Source organism: Ctenopharyngodon idella, chromosome 12, assembly GCF_019924925.1.
Source record: "Ctenopharyngodon idella isolate HZGC_01 chromosome 12, HZGC01, whole genome shotgun sequence".
Lineage (NCBI taxonomy): Eukaryota > Metazoa > Chordata > Actinopteri > Cypriniformes > Xenocyprididae > Ctenopharyngodon > Ctenopharyngodon idella.
This window is the reverse complement of record NC_067231.1, coordinates 3104699-3131285: the sequence shown is the minus strand read 5'-3', so window position 1 is coordinate 3131285 and position 26587 is coordinate 3104699. Positions and strand designations below refer to the sequence as shown.

Sequence of the window (26587 nt, the reverse complement as noted above, 5' to 3'; positions counted from 1 at the left end):
AAGCCAGAAGGTGGGCCTTCAGAAAAATATCCATCATGGGCCCAACCGTCAGCCTGACTGTCAAAAGCCTGAGCACATAGATGTCTGAAATGCTCCCGGGAGGTGGAGGAAGAAGAGAGAGCGAGGGCAAACAAAAGAAATGCCCTGTGAAAGAGAGGAGATCGACCAGCGGTACTGCTGGCGCCTATGATCGATCACCTCCCTCAGGTCCTGCTTCTTCCTCCTAGCATCCCGCCATCTCTGTGACTTACTCCGAGAAGGAGGAGGCGCGCGAGCGGCGACACTGGATTTCTGGGCCTGTCTCTGAGCCTCGACTCGAGACGGGCCCGGACCTCCCGGCTGTTTGGGCCCAGAGCTGGATCTGAGCGGGATACAAGATCTAAATGCTGCAGAGCGCGCCCTCGCCTCCCTGAACTTTTCAACCACCGACAGACCCTGCCCCTGGTCCAGATCCTTAAGCAGGTCAGCCTGGTAGGCTTGCAACACTGCCATCGTGTGCAATGCCGCACCAGCCTGACCCGCAGCGGCGTACACCCTGCCATTCAAACGTGATGTCATTTTCAGTGCTTTTGATGGCAGGACCGGAGCTCTCAGTGTAGGTGCGCTCCCTGTAGCAAGATAGTTCGCAAACGTCTCATTAACAGGTGGCATCGACACATACCCATGCTGGCCCAATCCCTCAACATCAGCGAAACTAGCCCGCTGATATTGATGAATTCGGGCCGAGTATGGGTTCTTCCATGCCTTCTCGATCTCAGAATGCAGATCGGGAAGGAATGGAAGGCTCACTGGAGTTATTGGGTTATGGTCCGAAAGGAACCGTTCGTCAAGCCTGCCGCGAACAGGCTCCTTACTAACGCGCTCCCAAGGCAGCTGCAGCCTGCCCGAGGTGCGCTCCATAACCTCCAATAACTCCATATACGCCGGGCAGGGCGGCCTGGAGGGAGCCGCAGGCTCGCCCGCTTCCCCGTCCTCGGCCATCTCTTGCTCTCTGGGGCTTGCAGCCAGAAGAGCACTCGCTCCTGGATCCGAAGACGTCAAAGACAAAACGTCATCCAGGAGCACGTCCTCGTCAGCCGCTTCGGTTTGAGAAAGGTTTACGCCCTTCTCAAATTTCTCAGCGAGCTCCACCTGTGAGTCCCATGATTTCAGCCGCCGCTCAGCCTCAGCACGAGCAGGGCCGGAACCACCGGGCAAAGGTGCCGACGCCTCTTCTCTCGAGAAGAGGGCCAGATGAGAACGGAGCGTCCTCATAGGAAGATGCTCATAATTAACGCAGACAGTGCCCTCGAGCACTGTCTGTGCGTGCTCCTCGCCCAAACAAAAACGCACAGGTCGTGTGAGTCCTCCGGTGTTAGAAACCTGGGACAAGAATCAGCACACTTCCTGAAACGTTTGTCAGTCATGATAGAGAGTAATTCCTTACTGGAGATGAGATCAATGGCAAAGACAAGACAGTCCCGAAAGACGAGAAGATGTTGACTGCTTCCTCGGGCGCCCCCTTTATACTTCCGGGTTCGCGCCATGATTACATCATAGGCTGTCGCCGGCCAATAGGATTGGAGTGGTGTGATTCTTTGGCATTTCGGACACCTGTCATGAGTGACGGTTCCCCATAGCGGTTAACGCAGAGTTGAGTTCCCTTTCGAAAGGGAAACAATAATATCCACATCAGTGTGTCGTCACGAGCCGCAGGGTTTAATTTGGATTTGTGTGTGAGGAGAAAGCACCCTTGGCTAGGGAAAAGCACTTTGAAACACCTACTCACATTTGGCTCTACCTACCTCTGTGAAACCTCATTTTCAGCAATGACCCAGATTAAAATGAAACAAAGAAACAGGCTTTGCCTTGAAAATAGTCTGATAACAGCTGTAGCTTCCCTGCCACAAAGAATGTCAACGATCTTAAGAGAAGGACAGGCCCATGTATCCCATTGAAAGGATCACTGACAAATGGACACAAATGGCCATACTAAACTTGTATAGAGACATATATGAAAACTGAACTGTTAGTTAAAACACTCTGAAACTTGAAACACATTGAAAAAAAAATGAACTGTTGAAAAATAGTTAAAAAATGATCACAATGAACTTTTATTGAACTGAAAAACACTGATTTACCTTTTGCTGTTATGCCTAATACTTAAGAGATTTATATAGTTGCGTAAAGCTACATACAGAAATGTTTATAAGAAATAAACCTGATCGGGGGGCATTAGATATAATAACTGTCTCATTGTTATTCTTATTCAGGACTACACTGTTTCTCCAGCCTCTGGGCTCCCTATCATTTCACTGTATTTTAAAGCAAAATGTTGTTAATTTGTACATCATTGTAATGTTCAATCATTGTTTAACACTTACGGCACTGTTTTCCAAGTCTTTTCTTTTTTCTTTTTTTTTAAATATCGCAATAAATATCATATTGTGGACTTTATATCGAGGTATTATCGTAACGTGAGATTTTGATATCGTTACATCCCTAGTCCCTACCCAAACAGACTTACATAAAATGCATATAAATCTCAGTCATCACTCTATATCTGCAAATAATGTCTTAGTAAGATGATATTTAAATGCTTAGTTTTGTGATCAAAGCTCTGTAGCTCTAAAACATACAATGTAATGCAATATAATGATAATGACTTTCCTCAAAAGCCTGATGGATCATATTCGATATTTACATTTGAACAAGATTTAAAAAAAATAAATAAATAAATAAACATGGATAATCGAGTAAAAAGTAGCTTCAGTCCAGTAAATGTTCATCTTCTTATTAACAATACAAAAGCTATTCTTTTTCAGCAGTTTTGATCATATTGATAATTTAGAGGCCTTAGAAATTTATATGATACTGTAGGCTTTAATAGGGATAAATCAATTCCTCAATTCAAATGTAATCTACTCAAATCATCCATGAAATCAGAAATATTTGGTTGAATGAGTTTACCCCTCAACACAGTGGGCAGCGGTCAGCACCCACTCTTTGTTGATGAGAGAACCTCCACAGAAGTGATTGCCGTACAGAAGAAGGCTAGCCTGCCACGGCCAGCGTCCAGCTGAAGCGTTCTGACCTCCTACTATCCTGCTGCTGGTGGTAAATGTGGTTCTTCCACACACCTGAGCGCTGGGAAGATTATCTGAGGCTGCAAACACAGAAGACATGCTGATGTTTTACCCAAGAACTTCTTAATCTGCACTGCTGCAGATGACGTCATGCACATCATTTGTTGGACCCATGTTTAAAGGGGTCATGAACTGCATTGTTTTGTTGTTTTAGAATGTTTCCTGTGGTGCACTTATACTGTTAGTATGATTTTTACATCAAAAATTGTCATAATTTAGAAATAAAAGGCATTTTTTCTACCCTGATTTTAGCCCTCTGATTTGAACACTCAGAACTCAGTCACTGATAAACTCGTGCTCAGCTATTGCAAAGGCAGCATTCTTTGATCGCTTTCTCTTAATAATTTAACCACAGCTTAAGTAACAAATTATTTTTATCCTACTCAGACTTTAGAATTAGCACGGTTACTTAAGTTGTCGCATTACTGTCGAGTCTATATCGTAAATGTCTATATGTTTGCAAAGCCTGCTCCAAAATTGCGACTGATTTACCAAAGAATCCACAGTGAAATGTACCAAATACAAATACCTGTAAATAATGCTCAACTGAGACATTTACATTGTTGGAAATAAATAAAATAACCACATTCCTAGCATTAAGATCCTTTGGAAGGTGTTATTTTTAGTCCAGTGAGTGATCCTGTGCTCTTCTTTCTTCCTCATCTCACTAACACTAGTGGGCGGGGCCAAAGTTGCAATGGTGGAAGTAGGTGTTGATTTTCTTCTGCAGAGGCGGTCTTGTAACTATCTATTATGTCATAAATAGGCACATTTCAGGACGAGCCGTTTGCTGGGTTTGATAACATTAAAAGCTGTTTTTGGAATAACAAGAATGTTTTCAGTTCTGAAACTTACAGGATGTTCTTATAGTATGATGACCTCTTATATATCAAAAGCTCAAGGAAAAGTTGATTTCTTAGTTCATGACCCCTTTAAATCTTGATTCAATATGTAGCCTACATTTTATGTAATTTCTTGAGCAAAATTATCGCCCCAAAAAAACATGATGAAATATTGCTAAATATGATCACTTAAGATGTATTCAAGTGGCCAATCAAAACTCACTTTTACATAAGATGACTTTAAACATATACATAACACATATTTCAATAAATAATAAAAATCAAAGATAAAAATTTGAGTACATTAAGTGATTGATAAGTTAATCTTTTGAAATTTTGGATGGAAAAAACCCACCAACAAAGACTTATGCACAAATCATGTGAATTCAAAAGTTTCAAAACAGCAGATCTCACTATATGGTGGAGGGTTTTCAGCACCCTGGTATTTCACCTACAATAATAATTAAAATGATTAAAGTTAAAAATATCATTTGTTGTTTGGGACGTTGCATTCAAAAATCTGACAGACACGTGCCAGATTAAATGTACATTCTGCCATAAATCTGTACGCACAATGATTTCACCAAAAACAGAGGTATAAATTATTTTAATATAATGTAACTAGAAAACAAATTGTCAGTATAAAATTATGTACCTTGAGGGTCAGTTCTGTCACAAAATCCTGCAAAACAAATCAGAGGCAGATGTTATATATATATCTGTACTCTGCTACACACACCATTTAAAGAAACAAACAAATGCATGTTCTGAGACATTATAAAATTAGACATGAGAAATTGAGGTAAATGGCACATTTCATTAAGACACATATTTACCATTTCTTTCTGATGAACTGTCAACACGAAATACCCATCTACCCATGACGTCGACATTGCTTGTGTATGACAAGTTTGTGATGTCAGAAACATTAATTGAAAAGAAATTAGTAGAGCACATTGTGTCATATCCAGACTGTTGAAGAAAACAGACACACAAAATCCATTAAATCCAAAAATATTTTACACTACTAAAGATCATAAACTATTAATGCATTTCCCACACTGCTTTACCTCTACAGCATAGGTGGAGGTGATTTGATCATAATGCATGAGTGTAAACGACAGGTTTTTTCCAGACACCAAAACCACCTGGAAGGTCGACTCCTGGAAGAGACAGGGATTTACTCATTAATACAAGCAACATTCTGGATATACCATAAATTTCAGGTCAATGAAAATATTATGCAATAAAAGAAAATCTTACTGCTTCACTGTTTCCATAATACGGTACTTTATCCCATGTAGCAATAAAAACCCACGAGGCAGAGAAGTTCAAGTTGGGAAAATATTGGTTTATGTCTCTTGAAGCCCGATTCAAGAGAGGACCATCTGATACTTGTCGGTAAGAGATGGTTCCTCTCTCACTATTATCAATGTTTGTCCACAATGGAGTGATGATGTCTCTAGTCGAGCATGCAGGAAAATAATAGGGATCATTTTGGTAAAGTGGCTCATCAAAGGTCAGGTCTCCATTATTATTCACCTGTAGGATTAAAATATGTTATCTGGATTTTCAAGTAACATCATCTATGTGGAATATATTTTAATGAATGCCATTAATGAATGCTTCTTACAAATATTTTGTCATATACATGGCCAAAGTACACAAATGGCTGCAGCAAGGGGATCAGTGGAGAACTTCCATCATCCCACTGTGGGTTTTTCTCATCCTCTACATCTCCATACGGATAGAATATTCCTAATATTCCCAATAGTATCATTATGAGTGTTTAAAGTTTTGAAGGAGGAAATTTTATAATCACTAAATTTTTTCCATGTTATATTTCATGGCTATTTATCAAACAATGTGGTATTCTTCATATTAAACAGTGACATTACCCTCCTCAGGCCCGCCATCAACACGAAATACCCATCGTCCCGGTACATTGACATTGCTGGAGTTGGAGAGTTTATTTTCATCAGTCACAGGAATTGAAAAATAATTTGTTGAGTTTATTGTGTCATAGCCAGCCTGAGTAAACAACAAAACAAATAATAATAATAATAATTAATCAGCCAGTCAACATTTATTTGAGGTCTGAGCCTCAAAGATTTGTAACAACATTCTTTTTCTGTCCAACCTGAAAACTTTGATCAGTTGAGGAGATATTTCCGTAGTTCATTATGACAAAGGAAAGAGTCCTGCAAATGACTAGAACGACTTGGAAGGAGGATTCCTAGGAAACGTTAAGTAAAAACATTGGGTTTCAATGAGAAAAAACTGCATAAATTGTCTTTAAACAAAACTCATTTAACAAAATTATGCTATATATATGCAATCCATTTAAAACTATATCAGTCTCTGACTACATTTATACTAAACTTTGGTTTAAGAAGATTACCGTAACCATTCGATCTACACACCGTCAAAGAGTTGTTCACGTAGGGCACTCTATCCCAAGTAGCAATGAGGACTGTATGTACTGAGAACCCAAACTGAGGGAAATACTGTTTGACATCATTTCTCGCCTGGTCCAGAATACGGCCTTGAGTTACTAACCGGTATGAGATTCTTCCACTGACACTACAGTCAAACATTGCCCAGAGTGGAGCTATAATGTCTCTAGTAGAGTTGGCAGGGAAAGCCTTGGGCAGTCTTTCATGAAATGGTTCATCAAATGTCAAATGTCCATTATTGTTGACCTATAGTGAAGATTTGAAGATTAAACTGAAGCAACATGACTTGTAATACATCAATGTACTTTAAATGAAATGTGTTTAACATAACATCTCACATATATGTTCTGGTATTTGCGTCCAAAGTACAAGAAAGGATACGGCAAGTTCACAGCTGGTGAGGTTGCATTACTTTGACAGGGATTCTGAGAAACCGAAGAGCCAGTTGGATAAAACAAACCTGGAAAAAACATGTCATTGCATGTTATGGCCTTGGTACAGTACATAGATTAAAAGTGAATAAAGTTTAGAGGAAGACAGAAAAAAAGTATTACCAAATTTTGTTGTGTCGACATGAAAAGCCCAACGGCCCATAACATTGACATTTGTGGAGTGGGTCAGGTTAGCGATGTTAGACACAGGAATTGTATAATAACTGGTTGAATCAACAGTGTCATATCCAGCCTAAATAATGATTACAAATATGTTTGTTACATGTCTATGGATAAGAGGAGCTGTAGCTAATTCTACACATTAAAAAATCTCACATTACTGTAAAACAGTTATATTATATCTCTACAAATACATTTGAACAGTCCAGAATATTGCAAAAGTTATTACATTTTAAAATAAAAATACAGGGCTTTGAAAAGCTTTCTCACCACTGCAATATGCTCAGTTTGTGGAATACTGCCATAATTAAATACAATAAATGACAAACCAGAACCTGAGATCAGCAGTACTTGAAAAGAGGAATTCTGAAGAAAAAAAAAAAAAAACATAACATCAAATTATCAGTCACAAGAAAACTAAAAACAAATAATGAAATAAAAAATCTTACCTCTGCTGAAGTGTTATAATATCTCACATTATCCCAAGTTAAAACAAAAACCGAGTCGGCAATGAAATTCGTTTGAGGAAAATATTGACGTATATCATTTGTAGCTCGCTGTAGTACTCGGATGCCACTGAATTCTTGATAGTAAAAGTCACTGTTGTCAATATCTGTCCATAGTGGAGCAACAATGTCCATATCTGTGTAAGCTGGAAGAGTTTGTGGACTTGAAGGAAACAATTGCCGGTTAAAAGTAAGAAATCCATTATTGTAAACCTAAAAGGGGTTTGAGGTAACAGATAATAAAACAATACTTTTAATGGTTAGTATAAGTGATAAATTGCTTAAGAAAGTCAAAATACAGTTGCATTAATGAGTGTCCTCACATAAATATAGCTGTATGTGAGCCCGAAGTAAGTAAATGGTGTCTGCAAATACAATTCAAATTCATAATTCTGTTGAAGTTTGTGCCCATTCCTGAATGGATAGAACAGTCCTGAAAGAAAACATGTTTATTTTTCAGCACAGCATTTTCATTTATTTGTAACTCTTAACTGTTCACAATATATTAATTGCCCATTGAATTGTTCTACATGTTTTGAATGATAAACTACTATTAAACATGACATGCAATAAATGCCATGTGTTTTAATTATTAAATAACAGTACCATTGTGTTCTGATGTAGTGTCAGTTCGAAATACCCATCGACCCATGACGTTGACATTGCTTGTGTACGACAGGTTTGTGGTGTCAGAGACAGGAATTGTAAAGTGTTCAGTTAAATCACTTGTGTCATATCCAGACTGTCAATCAAATAACAAGACAAAAAGTTTAGTTAACACTTATCATAATGATAAAAATAATTTATTTTGATTTCAGTGTCTTTTTCAAATTATTTACCATAACAGGATATATGGCCGGGGAAATCGGACCATAATGCATGAGTGTGAATGACATGTTTTTGCCAGACACCAAAACCACTTGAAAGGTCGACTCCTGGAAGATAAAGGGAATTACTACATAAATACAGAGAACATGGGATACCGTTTCCTTTTCTGTCAGTTGAATTTCTGTCATGGTTCAATTTAACCAAAAAGAGACTTACTGTCCTCCTATGAAATCCATAGTACGGTACTTTATCCCATGTCACAATGAAAACCCACGAGGCAGAGAAGTTCAGGTTGGGGTAATATTGGTTTATGTCTCTAGAGGCCCGGTTTAAGAGATGACCATCTGTTACTTGTCGGTAAGAGATGGTTCCTCTATGTGTAATGTCAATGTCTGTCCACAGTGGAGTGATGATGTCTCTAGTCGAGTATGCAGGAAAATTATCGGGATACTGCTGGTGAAAAGGTCCTTCAAAAGTCAAGTACCCCTTGTTATTCACCTGTTTTGAGACCAAAACAGTGAAAGCTCAATCATCTGGACTTTCAGTTAACATTGTGTGGGATATAAAGCTACTCATGTTGTTTCAATAAAACTAAGATAGTGTACAATGTCATGAATGTGACGATGCTGCTTACATATAGTTGATTATAAACAAGCCCAAAGTAGGCAAATGGCTGCTCCAGGGTGATCAGTGGAGAACTTCCAAAATCCTCTGCAGGATTCTTTATATCGTCATCTCCATATGGGTAGAAAATTCCTGCCGTTGAAAAAAGAACATCCTAATATTAAATTGTAAATTATTTAGTGGTTATAATGGTTGAGTGTTTTAACAAAGCCCAACTGCAAAAATGCCTAAATTAAACTGTACAGAATGTATTAGGGACATTGTATGCATGGTATTCCAACAGCTTACAGTGGCTTTAAACTCATACTTATTACACTTATCATGAAGATTTTCTAATTCTTTTGTAAGTTGTAATTGGTCTGATTTGTTCAGATGTGGTACATAGTTTCAAAAAAATCACTGCACAGAGTCAAAGGATTACCCTCTTCAGGTCCACCATCAACGCGGAATGCCCAGCGTCCCGGGACATTGACATTGCTGGAGTTGGACAGCTTATTTTCATCAGGCACAGGGATTGAGGAATAATTTGTTGAGTCTATTGTACCATAGCCAGCCTGAGTAAAGAAATCTATCATCATTAAAAAAACTTTGCAGCGAACATCGTTCTTTAATATCTTAATGGCAAAGTTCAAAGATATGGTTCAAATTCTTTCTAACCTGAAACCATTGATCCGTAGAGGAGACATTTCCGTAGTTCATCATGACAAAAGACAGAGAGCCACCAGAGACCAAAACAATTTGAAAAGATGAACTCTGTTACAGAAAAAGAACATTATCCTTATGGCTCGTAGACAGAAAGTAACTGAAGGCTTCAGATGCAAAAGCCTCTAAGTGGCATCTGAAATTTTCTTCTAAAATGAGTATTTTTATCAAGCTCATATGTTTAGGTTCAGTATTTTCACTTTAATGGCAAATTAATAGGTCATTTTCATTGTAAGGTTGATAAAAATGCTCATTTTATAAGAAAATTTCAGATGCCACTTAGAGGCTTTTGCATCTGAAGTCTTCAATTCTGTTTTTATGCTTGATTAATTCTGCAGTGTCTTAAATAAAAGATATTTATCTTCCTATTTTGTGCTTTGATATACATAAACAGCTTTCCTCTGTCACGGTTGGTTTTGGGTTTTGGTTGTGTTCATGTATTTAATTTTGTATTAATTCTCACAGCCATAGTTTCTGTTTGTCATGTGCTTCTCTTGCCCTCATGTTTCATGCCATGTGTTCCCTTAATCATTAGGTGTGTTCGACATCGGCTGCGGCTGAATGCAACTGATCAGCGATAGAATGAAAAAACGGAGACGTGAAGCCGGACACTTTCTGCTTCCCGTAGTGACACTCGCGCTGCGTTTGCATACTTAACCACAGCTGAAGTGAAATAACTGCAATATTTGACTAATACACCAATGTTTCAAAGACATTTTTATTCAATACTTTATGTACTGCTTACAGTGCCTGTTTTTACAAGAATAAAGTTCAACATAAGCCTATACTATTTAAATATCAATGAAGTGAGGTCTGCTTTTTTTTTTATCAGTTTTATGTTGAAACATGACACAATATAACATTGCGACTACATGAAAAGAGCTTTAACTGTTATAAAAATACAAATTTGTGAGCATTAGTGGAACTGAATGTGTGAAAATAAACACGAAACACGTGTGATCGCTGTCATGCGGTAAATCCGGCTGGTTTTGGGTTTTGGTTGTCATGTCCTTTATTTTGTATTAATTCTTACAGCCATGGTTCCTGTTTGTCATGTTCTTCTCTTGCCTTCATGTTTCATGCCATGAAGGCCCTTAGTCATTGTGTCGTGTTCTCATTGGTTGTTCAAGTCAGGTGATTGTCAGTTCTGTTTTCTCATTGGGTCATTGTCTTGATTGTGTTCAAAGGTGTGACTTGTTTTATCATTAGTCTTGTGTATAATTAGCCCTCATGTCACCGATGTCTCTTGTCTAGCTTTGATGTTCTAGCTTGCTGTTGGTGAGTTCATGTTCATGTTCATGTTCATGTTCATCTCAAGTCATTGTCAAATCAAGCCTGTTTTGGATTATGTTTTTCTACTTTGTTCTAATAAACTGCACTTGGGTTCTTCAGCTCACCTTCAGGGGACTGTATGTTACATCCTCTTTCTTTTACCCAAAATTATTGAAGTGACATTTAAAGTCCCCCTGTGGTGAAAATCAAGTTTTTAATGTTGTTTATATGTCTATGTGTGTTTTTTTTTAATATGCTTTAAGAAAAAAACATGCAAATTCATAAGTCAACATCATTGTTGAGTATTTTCTCTTTAAAACTGCAGTAATCTAAAGACAGTTTAAAATCACTGGTGTTTGTGACTTCACAAATTACCTTTTAATTAATCACGTCAACATGCCGGCGGACTTTAGCTTATCATTAACTATGATGGCTCTGAAGCAGGGGAGTCTCAAGAAGCCAGGTTATCCTGGTATATTTTACTGTTGATATAAAAATTGGGTAGATTTAGCAATATAGGGGGTGTATGATTTATATTATGATGTTATGATGATCTATTTGCCTTTCTCTGACGGTTGTTCAAAGCGTTTCTAAGGATACTGATTGTTAGAAGGCAGCTGTCTGACTCTGAGATGAAGAACGGGAACATGGTTTGTGTAACATTAGCAACACATTATTAGCTGTTTGATAAAATAGTCAAGCAAAAGGCTAATCATATTAATTACCGTCATATGTCCGATGTTGTAAAAAACAATACCACTGTGCAGCGTTTACCTCAGTAAGTTGACCGAGTGGATCTCTGAGCTCGTGCGTGTGAGTGGAGGCGGGGCTAATTAGCATATTCATAGATCCCCAGATACTAAATGACGCAAGGGTGTAGCATTACATTCAAGCTATTTTAAGGCATGTATTTTATGTTTTTATTTTACATTTAAATATGTAATTAAGGGATGAAATTATTGACTACAGGGGACTTTAAGCAAAATTTGTGGGCAAAAAAGGTTTATTGTCTATTGTCAATAGCGTAGCGATGCACTGCTCTCACAGAAGTAATTTTCAAACCAGTCAGCTTCCTGTTGTGTGCCCAACTTGAAAATGAGCGAAATCACTCTAGATTGCATAGATTCCTATTAGAATGACTGGATTTCACGTGTGAAATTTCACCAAGTAATAGTAAATGTGTTACGTTGGTGAAACGTGGTGAGAGGATCCAAATGTAGTGGAGTTTAATAAATCAAACAAAATACAAAGAACCAGGGATCAAAAAACAAAACATAAGCCGCATTTCCACTGCAGGAACTTTCCCCTAGGAACTAGGGACTCGGTGTGTTTTGACCATAGGAACCAGGGTCTAAATGAAGTTCCGGGTAAAAATTTCCCCCTGCTCACGGGGTAATACTTGAAGTTCCTGAACTTCGGGGGTGGGACTTGGACGCTGAACATTTTGATTGGTTGAGTTCACACAGCATTTTGATTGGTTGACTCCACGCAGCATTTTATTTCAACGACCATTTTTAAAAGTCTGTTACGGTGCGTGCAGTTGTGGTGCGGTGAGTTGTTTGCTATTCGAATCAACAATGGAGTATAAAAATAACAACCAATGGACTGATGACAAGGTTCAGGCTTTATTAAGCTTATATTAGGAGTACGAAATCCAGCGGGAACTGGATAGTCACGCGCAGTCCTACGTCACCGGACTATCTTCACGGTACTTTAGACCATGATGGAAACACAGACAGCAACAGGTCTGGTGGGGAAAAGGTTCCTGGGACAAATTGTTCCAGGTAATTTCAGTGGAAAAGTGGCTATAGGGAACCATGAACAAAGTAACAGAACTAAGACATCCAATGCATAACATCCATAGAGGGACAAGACCTGACAAAGAACATGGGAAACACAACGGTTTAAATACCAGGGGTAAATACTAGTGGTAATAGGCTGACAAGACACACCTGGGAACAATCAAAGACTAATTAACAAAGAAAACTACACAGGACTACAACATGTGGCACAGGAAACTGGAATAAAACAGGGTCTGCCCTGTTTTATTCCAGTTTCCTGTGCCACATGTTGTAGTGTAGTAACCTAAAAGTAACCTAAAAGTAACCCAAAAGTCCAAATAACAAAAAATAAGGTTAAACAAACCCGGGAATACGTAACAAAATCTGACCGCACCTTTACTCTGTTTTACAACTATAGTTAAAAGTTATCTTTGTTTGGAACAGTTTGGTGAGTTATGTTGGCCTAACATGGGTTTACCTGCATTCTTAGAGAAATAAAAACATGTAGGAGAAAATTAAACTTGATCGTTCTAATCAATCAATGTCATCTGTGTATGTTTAGAGACACCAAAACATACTGGAATTAAATCGATATACCCCAAATTATTTAAATAGTGCTTGGAACACAAAAAATCAAAAAGACTTTGACCATTAACATATAGGCTAGCTTACCGATTGTGAGTTGTTAAAGTATGGTACTTTATCCCAAGTGGCAATGAATAGCCATGAGGCAGTGAAGTTCAGATTGGGAAAATACTGGTTTATGTGGTTTGAGGCTGCTAGTAAGAGTCCACCTCTGGTGACCTGACGATAGGAGATGGTTCCATTCACAGTGTTGTCCATGTTTGTCCAAAGAGGAGCAATAATGTCTCTGTTGACTTGCGACAGTAAATAATTGGGTACTGGCTCTGAAAGAGGCCCATCAAATGTCAAATGCCCGTTGATATGAACCTGAAGAAGAGATAAAACAATATTATAAAGAGATTTGGCAGTACAAAATATAGACTGAAGGTCTTATAAAGCTAAAGTCGCTTTCTTTCAACAAATGGACAGTATATGATTTGTTTTATTTCACATTCATTTTATATGAGGTTTGCAATTTTACAACTGTTTGGAACATGTATGAAATGCAGTTTAACACCGTTAAAACAGTTTTAACAGTTGGCTGTTTTAATAATTATTAATAATAATAATAATAATAATAATAATAAAAAAAATAACATTATAAATAAAATATAAGAAAAGGCCATGTAAGAACTGGGAAAGATTGAATGGTTGAGTGATTAATTCGTTTAAAAGCTGAAAAAAATGGAATGTCATTCTTGTTATTCTTATTGAGATAATGAAATATATCCATTCAACAGATTATTTCAAAATTATGATTTTAATTGTCTAATATTAAAAATGTCAAGACCTTAAATCCATTTGTGCAAAGCTTTTTGCATCACAGCCAAAAACACTGGAGGCTGTTAACCGCTGTTAAAGGTGCTTCAGCTGAGTTAAGGCTCTGAAAACTTATGTCAGAGTAATATTTCAGTTTTAAATAAATTTGTTTTCACAGATTTCACAAACCTGGTTTGTCATTGTGTGTTATGGAGTGAATTGTGAATACCTTCTGAATACACTGTACATACAAATACATACTACACACAATTTATGAAGACAATGTGCTTACATAAGTCTGTCGATAAACACGTCCAAAATATACAAAGGGCTTTTCCAAGAATACTATTGGAGAGCTTCCATCATCTTCAGAGGGATTCTCTATGTCTCCATTTCCAAATGGGTAGAAAAGGCCTGAAACTATATATAAGTATATAGTTTATTTTATATATATATATATATATATATATATGGCTTAATCTAAACCCTGCCTGTGAAACCGGGCCTTAGTGTCCCATATTATTACTTTGTCTCAGCCTCTGACAGCACATGGACCTGATGCACATACACTTAAAATTGGCATGATTTTTGATGTTGATTTTTATTTCAAGTTAGCTATTACATTCACTTACGTATAGAACCAATTTGTTCCCTGTTTTCACTCTTACCTGTCTCTTCTCCATTGCACAGGAAGCTGCTGTCCTTATCTTCCCCATCAGATTTAAAAGTCACAAATCCAATGTCTGATCCATTAACATTTTCCAAGATCCAGTTTTGGAATTCAGATACTCTGGCATAACCGTCAGGTGTATTATTAGCAAAGCAAGAAATCCCTAAATTAGTGACACCAGCTAAGATCCATACAGAATCCTGCTCACACTGTAATGGACCACCAGAATCTCCCTAAAAAATTAAAGAAGGAACTTGAATTCACAAAAAATATATTAATTTGAAAGATACCACTTGAGCTAAATGGAACTAAGGATGCCGACTGTATTAGTCGGGACATCCCGTATATTAGGCCTAATTGATTTGTCCATACGTGACCTCCCTTGTCCCGTTTATTGACTGTAACGCTGAAATTATGGCCACTTACTTTCACCTATTTTGGGAGAATTGGAGGAATTGACGTGTTGTAAATCCGACAGATACGATTCTCTGAACTGTGGTGCAAACTAACATGGTGGTGCCCATTGTGCCTTATAGATCAGCTAACATGATCATTATAAAGGTTTTTAAACAACAAAACACATTCACTTATGTATTTGAGAATCAGAATATCAGGTAGTTGATGATATAGCTAACAAGTTTGTAAATGTTTTTATAAAATATGAAAAGCAGAATAAAAGCGATACATCTGTCATACTATTGTGGCTGTGGTGTATCACATGACAAGCATGAGTCGCCATGGAAATAAGGTAAAACGTTCTAAAAATAATGGTCGCCTTAAAAAAACTCACGCTGGGGGTCAGCTTGAATATTTTATTATGTGTGAAAAGATTAATATGTTGGCTTTCTTCATTTATGTTTGTGTTTCTTCAGAAAAAAAAATTAAGAAAATCAAAAATTTGAGCGGGTAAAGTTTCTTAAATTTGGTTGATTTGACATAAAATGATCCAAATATGTTTATGTCTGAGAACCTTTTAGATCTTTTATACACATACTTTACTGCAGATGCTGAAGTGATATACACTGTGTGGTACATTTTTAGCTTGTCTGTGTCTTATTCTGTCCCTTATTTTCCTATAAAGAACCACGATTGTCCCTTATTTTCTTTTTCTGAAGTTGGCAACACTATATGGAACATACAAAGCTTTGACTACACAAGTGTTAGGCTATTTAAGGTACAATATTAAATGATATTAAGGTACAATATGGTCATGTTGAAACTGCTTCATAGCTGTGCAAGAAACCCCTTGAAAAGTGTGTCACTCAATCACAAACAGGAATGTTGTGGGAACTGTTGTAACTTACAAAACATGTTCCTTTGCCTGTTTCTCCTCCAGCACAGATCATTGTTGGAGTGATTACATCCCAAAATTGGATGTCTTGAAACCTGCAGTCACACTCCTTATTCCCCACCACATTTACTTTCACTTCCTGCAGAGTTCCAGAACTGGACTCAGCGCCTAATTGTCATATCAAGAAAACAGGATTTTGATCTGATGAAAATATGGATCACTGTATGATATGTAATCCTGTATAAATTAACAAATTAATTATAAAAAGGAAATAATTAAGAGTCTTTTAAAAAATAATAAAATAACCAGAAATGAGTAGAGTGTAAGAAAAATGGTAAAAATCGAATCAGTGGTTCGGAGCGCCATCAATAGATATTCTTGAAAAGATGATGAACGAAGGTCTTACGGGTGTAGAACGACATGAGGGTGAGTAATAAATTACATTATTTTCATTTTTGGGTGAACTAACCCTTTAAAATTAGCAACAAGTGCATATTATTTGACACATGTGCAACAGATAAACTTACAGTACAGATTAAATAATAATAATAATAATAATAAAATAAATGTTGCAAATCTTGCCATCAAAAGATATTTAAGAACTTTTAATTTCATGGATAACAGAAAACAAATTCCATGAAAAATAATCTCAAAATGTCCCAAATGTCATTCATGAAGTGCTGACTTGTGCTTTTGTTATTACTTCAGTCTATGAAATTAGTCAAAATTATTTCTAAGCCGATGAGGTCAGATCGAAGGATGTGGCAAAGCTCAATTCACAACCATGGTGGGAAAAACAATGGTAAAAAAAGGGTTGAATATATCTGAGATAAAAAGTAAAAGTTCACTTGATATTTGTAAATTTTACATACACTGAACAAAATTATAAATGCAACACTTTTGTTTTTGCCCCCATTTTTCATGAGCTGAACTCAAAGATCTAAGACTTTTTCTATGTACACAAAAGGCCTATTTCTCTCAAATATTGTTCACAAATCTGTCTAAATCTGTTAATGAGCACTTCTCCTTTGCCGAGATAATCCATCCACCTCACAGGTGTGGCATATCAAGATGCTGATTAGATGCCATTTGCCTCCTGCAGTGCAACACATCTCCTTCACATAGAGTTGATCAGGTTGTTGATTGTGGCCTGTGGAATGTTGGTCCACTCCTCTTCAATGGCTGTGCGAAGTTGCTGGATATTGGCAGGAACTGGAACATGCTGTCGTATATGCCGATTCAGAGCATCCCAAACATGCTCAATGGGTGACATGTCCGGTGAGTATGCTGGCCATGCAAGAACTGGGATGTTTTCAGCTTCCAGGAATTGTGTACAGATCCTTGCAACATGGGGCCGTGCATTATCATGCTGCAACATGAGGTGATGGTCGTGGATGAATGGCACAACAATTGGCCTCAGGATCTCGTCACGGTATCTCTGTGCATTCAAAATGCCATCAATAAAATGCATCAGTGTTCGTTGTACATAACATACGCCTGCCCATACCATAACCCCACCGCCACCATGGGCCACTCGATCCACAACGTTGACATCAGCAAACTGCTCACCCACACGATGCCATACACGCTGTCTGCCATCTGCCCTGTACAGTGAAAACCGGGATTCATCCGTGAAGAGAACACCTCTCCAAAGTGCCAGACGCCATCGAATGTGGGCATTTGCCCACTCAAGTCAGTTACGACGACGAACTGCAGTCAGGTCGAGACCCCGATGAGGACGACGAGCATGCAGATGAGCTTCCCTGAGATGGTTTCTGACAGTTTGTGCAGAAGTTCTTTGGTTATGCAAACTGATTGTTGCAGCAGCTGTCCGGGTGGCTGCTCTCAGACAATCTTGGAGGTGAAGATGTTTACACGTGGTCTACGGTTGTGAGGCCGGTTGGATGTACTGCCAAATTCTCTGAAATGCCTTTGGAGACGGCTTATGGTAGAGAAATGAACATTCAGTTCACGGGCAACAGCTCTGGTGGACATTCCTGCAGTCAGTATGCCAATTGCACGCTCCCTCAAAACTTGCGACATCTGTGGCATTGTGCTGTGTGATAAAACTGCACATTTTAGAGTGGCCTTTTATTGTGGCCAGACTAAGGCACACCTGTGCAATAATCATGCAGCATCTTGATATGCCACACCTGTGAGGTGGATGAGTTATCTCGGTAAAGGAGAAGTGCTCACTAACACAGATTTAGACAGATTTGTGAACAATATTTGAGAGAAATAGGCATTTTATGTACATAGAAAAAGTCTTAGATCTTTAATTTCAGCTCATAAAAAATGGGGGCAATAACAGACGTGTTGTGTTTATAACTTTGTTCAGTGTAATTTTTTTGGTTACACTATTTTAGGATGTCCTTGTTACAGTGTAAATAATATATATTTAAGTACTGAGTGATATCAATTAACTATGTGTGCTTACTATAGGGTTAGGGTCAGGATTAGGTTTGGTTTAGAGTTACTTGCATGTAGTTATGCATCATACTGTATATAGTTATTACTATAGTGACTAACATGTAACAAGGACACAAAAAACTGTTACCTTATTTTTTTAATGAATTAATTCCAATATAGAAATATCGAAAGTATTTTCAGATAATTTATAACATTTACTTAAGAATCGTTAAGATGATCAAGTAAAGGAGCAAGACATTTTTAAATCAACACAATAACATGGTAAAGGTAAATGTTTAAACTTAATGGACATTTTAATCAGACACGTGGATTTAACACATGGATACTGTAATCTTTATGTAAGCCTATATGTTGTATCCTATTTTGCCAGTACTGCCTGAAGAAAATCTGGACTTTGGTCAGGGGGCTTGTTCTAGCATTTGGTCAGAAGAGGTTCTTCCATGTATTTAGTACAGTATTTATTTATTTATTTATTTACTTTCTTAGTTACTTACTGATTAAAGTAAGAGAGATCCTAAGTTTTACATTAAGGTGTAATGTCAGGTTACAGTATGTGGGTTCTTATTAAAAGTATAAGGAAAATAAATTGGCAAAAGTGTCTCACTTTACCAATATTTTAATGAGTAAGGTTTAAAATATAATGTTGTACAATAACAAGTCCTACTGACTTGTTTTACTTACTTTATACTTTATTTATTTTTTTCATCTGGTTACATGATCCAGATTACATGTAGTTCAATGCATCAAACTGATGATCATTACCTTCAAAGCCGGTTTCTCCCCATCCAGTGGACCAGCAGGTGGTGCCGTTGTGAAAGACACTGTCATTAGCAGCCAGGCGGATTGGGCTGATGTAGCTGGTAAAGTTCACCGGCTCACTCAATCTCAGCAAGGCGATGTCATTGGTGAACTGATCCGGGTCGTAGTCTGGATGTGTAATGATGGATTGGACTCCTCGACTGACCTCGTTTGGGTTAGAGACTGAAATGTTTTGGCTCTGTCTGCCCAGATAAACAGTCCAGTTACTGTCTGGGGGTCTGAATGTGGAAGAAAAGACTCTCATTGTGTTATCTCTGTAACAAATACACTCTTTAACAAATGCACTTTCACATTAAATCACAGATTATTTGATTTATACATATATATTTGTGTTCTTACGAGAAGTAAACACATTGAGCTGCAGTGAGCACCCATTCATGGCTGATGAGGGATCCTCCACAGATGTGATGGTCAAAAACGTGTAGACTGACCTGCCAAGGCCAGTTCCCTGCAGGTGCATCCTCACCTCCCACAATACGAGTGCTCAGTGAGGAAACCCCACAGCCCTGTGCTGAAGGGAATAGTAAACAGTAAATAATTCACCAAATTTGAGATATTTTTATATACTGTAAACACATTATTTTTTATAGCTTTTCTTGTGTCATCTAAAATGTAAAAGGAGAGAAGTAGTGAAATAAAAGTCAAACACAATGTGAGTATGTTCAAGATGAAACACTTTGTGGTTCACAATTTAACTGTTGCAGAATCTCTGCTCATTTTAGTATTTTAGATACTGGTGATACTCCAGGCGATAGATACTCCCATTGATTGGGCATGAATAAGCTGATAATCACATCCTATGAATCCATCTGTGGCTAAATTGTTGACTCATAATTGTATTCAGCCAAATTTAATGTAAGGCTTTGGCAGGCCCATAGGCTATGACGGGACGGGACCTCAAGGGACTGCAAAGGAGTGACACGGGGTCTGTAGAAAAACAGTGTAAAATGTAGAAGTAAATAATAAAATAATATTAAACTAAATAAACTGAATAACATAAATAAAACATTGATTAAAATAAATGAATTGATTAAAAAACACATCTAAATAATAAATCTACAGTACAGCAAAGTAATATAGTGAGTTGAAAAAAGTAATAATGTAACATAATAGAAACTAAATAATTTCCATATACTATTTTACGCATATTTGTAATATTATAATAATATTATACATATTCTTACTATAATACTATTTTAGTCTCTTGTCACAATCCCAGCCTGTGTTCCTGTGACGATTCTGACAGAGGCAGGCAGTATCGTGGTCAGATAACAGGCAAAGAGTCAGGACAGGCAGATATCACTCACAGAACAGTAACCAGGCAAGGATCAAAGGGCAGGCAGCAAGGGTCGAGAAACAGGGTCACACATAGTCAGCAACAGGCAATCAGACAGGGTATAAACGCTCAGTAATGTCCACCTAGGCAAAACAAGACTTCGTGGCGCACTGAGGTGAGTGGCAGTCTTTTATAGTCCGGGTTATGGGTTACAGCTGGTGGTGTAATCAGTCCAAGGTACGGGCTTATGGGAAATGTAGTGCAAGTGTATGCGTGTGTGTTAGAATTCCGGTGATGGCTCCCTCCGATGGCCAGAGGAGGGAACCACAGAGTTCGTCTCTGTGACAGAGCCCCCCCTCTGCGAACGCCTCCTGGCGTGAGGAGGCAAGCGGCGCCGAGGTCTTCCACGAGGACGAGGGGCAGGCTTGTCCGGATGGTTGGTGTGGAACTCTTCCACCAAGTTGGGGTCCAGGATATCATCCGAGTTGACCCAGGTTTGTTCCTCCGGGCCATACCCCTCCCAGTCAACCAGATATTGAAGTAAACATCCTCGGCGCCTGGAGTCCAGCAGCTCACGAACTTGGTAAGCCTCCTCGCCTTCCACTAGGATGGGAGGGGGGCCCTGATCACCTGACCTCTCCTCCCCCTCCTCGCTGGGACCATCGGCAGGCTTGAGCAGTGAGACATGGAATGTAGGAGAAATGCGAAAATGATTAGGCAGGCCGAGACGAAAGGAAACAGGTGTTATTTGATGTGTGATCTGATATGGGCCAACGTACCTTGGGCTTAATTTGTGGCAGGGGAGCTTCAACCGGAGGTCCTGTGTGGATAGCCAGACCCATTGACCCGGCTGGTACGGAGGAGCCGGACGGCGGCGGTCTGCTTGATCCTTCTGCCAGCGGACAGCGTGTTGAAGGTGGATGTGTGCTCTATCCCAAGTCGCCTCACTACAGATCATCAAGTCGTTGACTGCTGGAACATTGGTGGGCTCTCCAGACCATGGGAATAATGGCGGTTGGAACCCAAGAATGCACTGGAATGGTGTTACTCCGGTGGCTGGTTTGCGCAGGGAATTCTGGGCGTATTCGGCCCACAGCAGGTATCGGGACCAGTCGTTTGCAATAGGAACGGAGAAAGCGAGTGAGTTCTTGGTTTAAACGTTCTGTTTGACCGTTGGATTGTGGGTGATAGCCGGAGGTGAGGCTGACATTGATGCTGAGCGCTTGACAGAATGCTGCCCAAAGGCGAGAGGTGAACTGGGGACCCAGGTCAGACACAATGTCTTCTGGTAGACCATATATACGGAAGACCCAGTTGCATAGTTGCTCTGCGGTTTGCATGGTTTCCATGGGCACAAAGGTTCTTTCCGGGGGACAGTCAGGAGGTATCTCGTTCCCAGCATTGGCCTGTTCCAGCTCCGTCATAATATCCCACTGTATAGGTGCAACAACAAGAGAGGCAGGTATTACGGTTTCATGGCTTTGAGCTTGGTTCTCACCTTCGAACTGTCACGACAGGGCGTCTGCTTTGACGTTCTTGGATCCAGGACGGTAGGTGACAGTGAAGTGAAATCGAGAGAAGAACAGGGACCAGCGGGCTTGACGTGGGTTGAGTCTTTTGGCAGTTCGTAGGTACTCTAAGTTTTTGTGGTCGGTCAGGACAATGAAAGGATGTGTCGCCCCCTCCGGCCAGTGGCGCCACTCCTTGAAGGCGGTTTTCATGGCCAGTAGCTCTCGGTCTCCGACATCATAGTTGCGTTCTGTCGATGTGAGCTTCCTGGAATGAAATGCACAGGGGTAGAGTTTAGATGGATTACCTTGCCTTTGAGAGAGTATAGCCCCGTGTTGGATGCATCCACCTCGACGACGAACGGGAGAGAGGGGTCTGGATGGTGGAGAATGGGAGCCGAGGTGAAGCGCTCCTTGAGGTCCTCGAAGGCATTAATGGCAGGTGGAGACCACTTGAGTCGATTTTGCCCCTTCTTCACCATGCTGGTTAGCGGGCAGGCTATGGTATTGAAATTTCGGATGAACCGGCGGTAGAAGTTGGCGAACCCTAGAAAACGTTGTAGCTCTTTGAGTGTATTGGGACGTGGCCAGTTCAGGATGGCGGTTACTTTCTTCTCGTCCATGGCAACGCCTTCTGGGCTGATGACGTAGCCGAGGAATGACGTGGATGTCTTGTGGAACTCACATTTTTCCGCCTTGGCATAGAGTTGATACTGGATTAGCCTCTGAAGAACCTGTCTGACCTGAGTGATATGTTCCTCCATATTATCTGAATAAATCAGAATGTCATCAATGTAAACGATTACAAATTTGTTTAACATGTCTCTGAATACGTCTTTGATAAAGGCCTGAAATACGGATGGACTATTGACCAGCCCGAAGGGCATAACAAGATATTCGTAGTGCCCAGTAGCCGTCGAGAATGCAGTTTTCCACTCGTCACCCTCTCTTATGCGGATTAGGTTATATGCGCTGCGGAGATCAAGCTTGGTAAAGTACCTGGCTGTGCGAAGTTGTTCCAGTGCAGCGGGGACCAATGGCAGTGGGTAGCAGAACTTAACTGTGATCTCATTTAGACCCTGGTAGTCGATGCAAGGGCGGAGACCCCTGTCCTTCTTCCCCACGAAGGAGAAACCAGCAGATGCAGGTGAAGTAGTGCTGGGTGCTGGGTCATCGTCAAATTTCTCAGTAATGTCCACCTAGGCAAAACAAGACTTCGTGGTGCACTGAGGTGAGTGGCAGTCTTTTATAGCCCGGGTTATGGGTTACAGCTGGTGGTGTAATCAGTCCAAGGTACAGGCTTATGGGAAATGTAGTGCAAGTGTATGCGTGTGTGTTAGAATTCCGGTGATGGCTCCCTCCGATGGCCAGAGGAGGGAACCACGGAGTTCGTCTCTGTGACAGTTCCCCTGGTCTTGTGTGGACTTTTGTTATTTCCTGTTCTGCACTGTTTTGTAGTCCTTTGTAGTTTTTCTTGTTGATTAGTTTCCCGGATGTGTCTTGTTTGCCTATTACCCTTTGTGTATTTAGACTCCAGTTTTTCTAGTATTCTTTGTCGTGTCCTATCCTACATGGATGTACGTTTGGTGCTGCTCATTCTGTTCTCTGGTCTCTGTTGTGGTTTTGTAATTATGTTTATTTTGTTATTTAATGCTTTTGCATATGAATCCAGCTCTCCCTCATCTTTGAGTTAACCCAGTGTTACAAAAAAAAGTTATTATAGAACATTTTAATAAACTTGCAAAACCCTTCTCCAAAACCAAACATTCTAAATGTTGTAAATATAATTTCATGTTCCACCACATAGAATGCTTTAAAGAAATCTATAAATAAAAAAAAAAGATAAAATATGATTGTATATGAATGATAATCGATCATATTAGTCTCATATGATTTTGGATATATCTTCCCTCAGTAAATGCACGCTAATGCTCTTCTACACGTTTTCGAAGTACAAGTTTGAGATGATTAGCATACACCAAGGCAAGTAATTTATAATCGGTACATAATAGAGTTATTGGTCTCAATTATAACTAACTAGATTTACTTATCAGTATGGGTCACATGAACATTTCATCAAGGACGTAGCACTATCTGATCGTTTCTGTATTTTCTTTGATAAATTGATCTCTCTTGCCATCGAAGCTGGATCTGTCTCTGTCAAAAAGAGATGCATAAGTGAGAATGAGTGTGCTATTTATAAAGGCTATATCTTTGACACCAAGCATATCTCCAGACTCTGTTGATTTTCTCCTTGATTCCGTTAAATCAAAAAGTTAAGAATGTTATTGATGACATTGATCCAGTGAAAGTCAGAAAGAAGACTGGCAGACCTAAAGCAGCTTGGAAAAACACAACAGCAATTCAAGGCATGAAAAGAAAATACAGAAAAGCTTAGCATGTGGCAAAAGACAAAACTTGTAGTACATTATAACATCTATAAAGACAGCCTTCATGCTTTCAGTGTGGAACTAGGCACAGCTAGACAGACCTTTTTTTCAAATATTACAAACAGCAACTTAAACAACACCTGCACTCTTTTTGCTAGTGTAGAGAGTCTAACAAATCCCTCGTCACATTTCCAGTGAACTGCTCTCCAAAAGCAAATGGAATGAGTTTGCTGCCTTTTTTCTGAGAAGATCAATAATATCAGAAAGGCAATCAGCATGTCCTCGTGTACTGCTGAGGTCAGACAGACTCCACCATAGCTTCAGAAATTAGTCAATATGTCTGTTTTCGAGGCAATTGATGGTAAAATCTTGAAAGAAACTGTACAGCATCTTAAAACTTCAACCTGCACCCTTGACACACTCCCCAAATCTTTTTTTTTTCAAAGCTGTGTTTAACTGTTTAGAATCAGATCTCCTAGAAATTGTAAATGCCTCACTTCTTTCTGGGACTTTTCCAAATTCCGCAAAGTCTGAAAACCGCAGTTGTTAAGCTCCTCCTGAAAAAGAGCAATCTGGATAATACCATATTAAGCAACATATTGAGCTGGCAGCTGGCACCCTGTTTCCCAAAACTGGTTGCCCACTGAAGCTAAGCAGGGTTGAGCGTGGTCAGTACCTAAATGGGAGACCTCCTGGGAAAACTAGGTTGCTGCTGGAAGAGGTGTAAGTGAGGCCAGCAGGGGGTGTTCAATATACGGGACTATATGGAACACTATACTGTCAAAAAGAACCATCCTTCGGATGAGACATTAAACCGAGGTCCTGACTCTCAGTGGTCATAAAAAATCCCAGGATGTCCTTCAAAAAAGAGTAGGGGTGTAACCCCTACATTTAGGCCAAATTTGCCCATTGGCCTCTGTCCATCATCATGGCCTCATAATCATCCCCATATAATGATTGGCTTCATCACTTTGTCTCCTATCCACCAATAAGCTGGTGTGTGGTGGGCGTTCTGGCACAATTTGGCTGCCGATGCATCATCCAGGTGGATGCTGCACATTGTAATAATGGTAATAAATGATATTCGCCTAAATACAGATACAGGCAAATTATCAGTACTGGTACTACTTGATCTCGGTGCTGCATTTGACACTGTCGATCACAGCATACTTCTTGACAGGCTGGAAAACTGGTTAGGGCTTTCTGCTGTAGGAGCTGAGAGCGAATCAGACAGCAATGACTCTTTCCTTACAGACTAAGAAGCGAAATAAATCCAAAGATCCTGTCGTTTTAGAATCATTCAGTCTAGAAACTCCCCAGCTAAGTATTTTTAAGACTATGAACGTTTGTAAGAGATAATCCCAACTAGAGAAAGAACTGCTGCTGCGGTGGGCAAGTGATGTAACTGGTGTGCGGCTGAACACTGTATATAACACCGGTAACATAGACTATCACAGCAAGCCTAGAGGGGGACTCAAAATGTTTTTTAAACTTAAAACGCTCTGAATCACACCAATAATGCTTTAAAAAACAACCAATGAACTGTACAACCAGATGACCTATTATAGGCTACCACCCTGAAAAATGTTTAGAAACAATTTTCACTCAGACATTTCTAGTCAATTTCACAAACAATTATAAAGTAATGGCCAGTAACACAACTAAACGTGAAAATTTTAAGTAAAAAGACTGAAATAGCATTCTCTTGTGAAACGTAAAAAAAAAATAATTTCTTCCAGTGTATATGTTTAGAAGTTTAGAAACTTTAGGCTGTCATGTGTAAGAATAAATAACATAATTTAAAAAATAATAATAATTAAATAATTTAAATAATATCTAAAATTGTTATATTCTTTGTGCTTAGTTGCCCTTTTTAAGCACCTGTTGGTGTATTGCCATTGTCAGATATACTATATTCTTTGCATTAATTTCTAAAATATATGTATAAATAATGAAGAAAAATCTTTCAGACTTGTTATAAATATTGACAAAAACTAAGAAACACTTACTCATGAGAAATATCAGCATCAGATACTTCAGATACTCCATTGTAATGAAAGCAGATTCAGTTAG

At 39.1% G+C, this 26587-nt stretch overlaps 1 protein-coding gene across 4 annotated transcripts in view; it reads right to left on the bottom strand.

Annotated features, from left to right (window-relative positions):
* Positions 1-26587, bottom strand: part of LOC127523435 (testisin-like) — a 118594-nt gene extending 92007 nt beyond the window's left edge. For 2 of the 4 annotated variants that reach the window (XM_051914129.1, XM_051914130.1), the window contains exon 1: positions 9650-9788. In XM_051914129.1, the coding sequence (XP_051770089.1) occupies positions 9650-9694 (45 nt within the window). In that variant the 5' untranslated portion in view covers positions 9695-9788. Of the gene's footprint in view, positions 1-9413; positions 9547-9649; positions 9789-13419; positions 13699-14422; positions 14551-14798; positions 15034-16104; positions 16260-19283; positions 19559-19679; positions 19852-26523 lie in introns of those variants that run through there. The other 2 variants (XM_051914127.1, XM_051914128.1) reach the window with 2 other exon arrangements.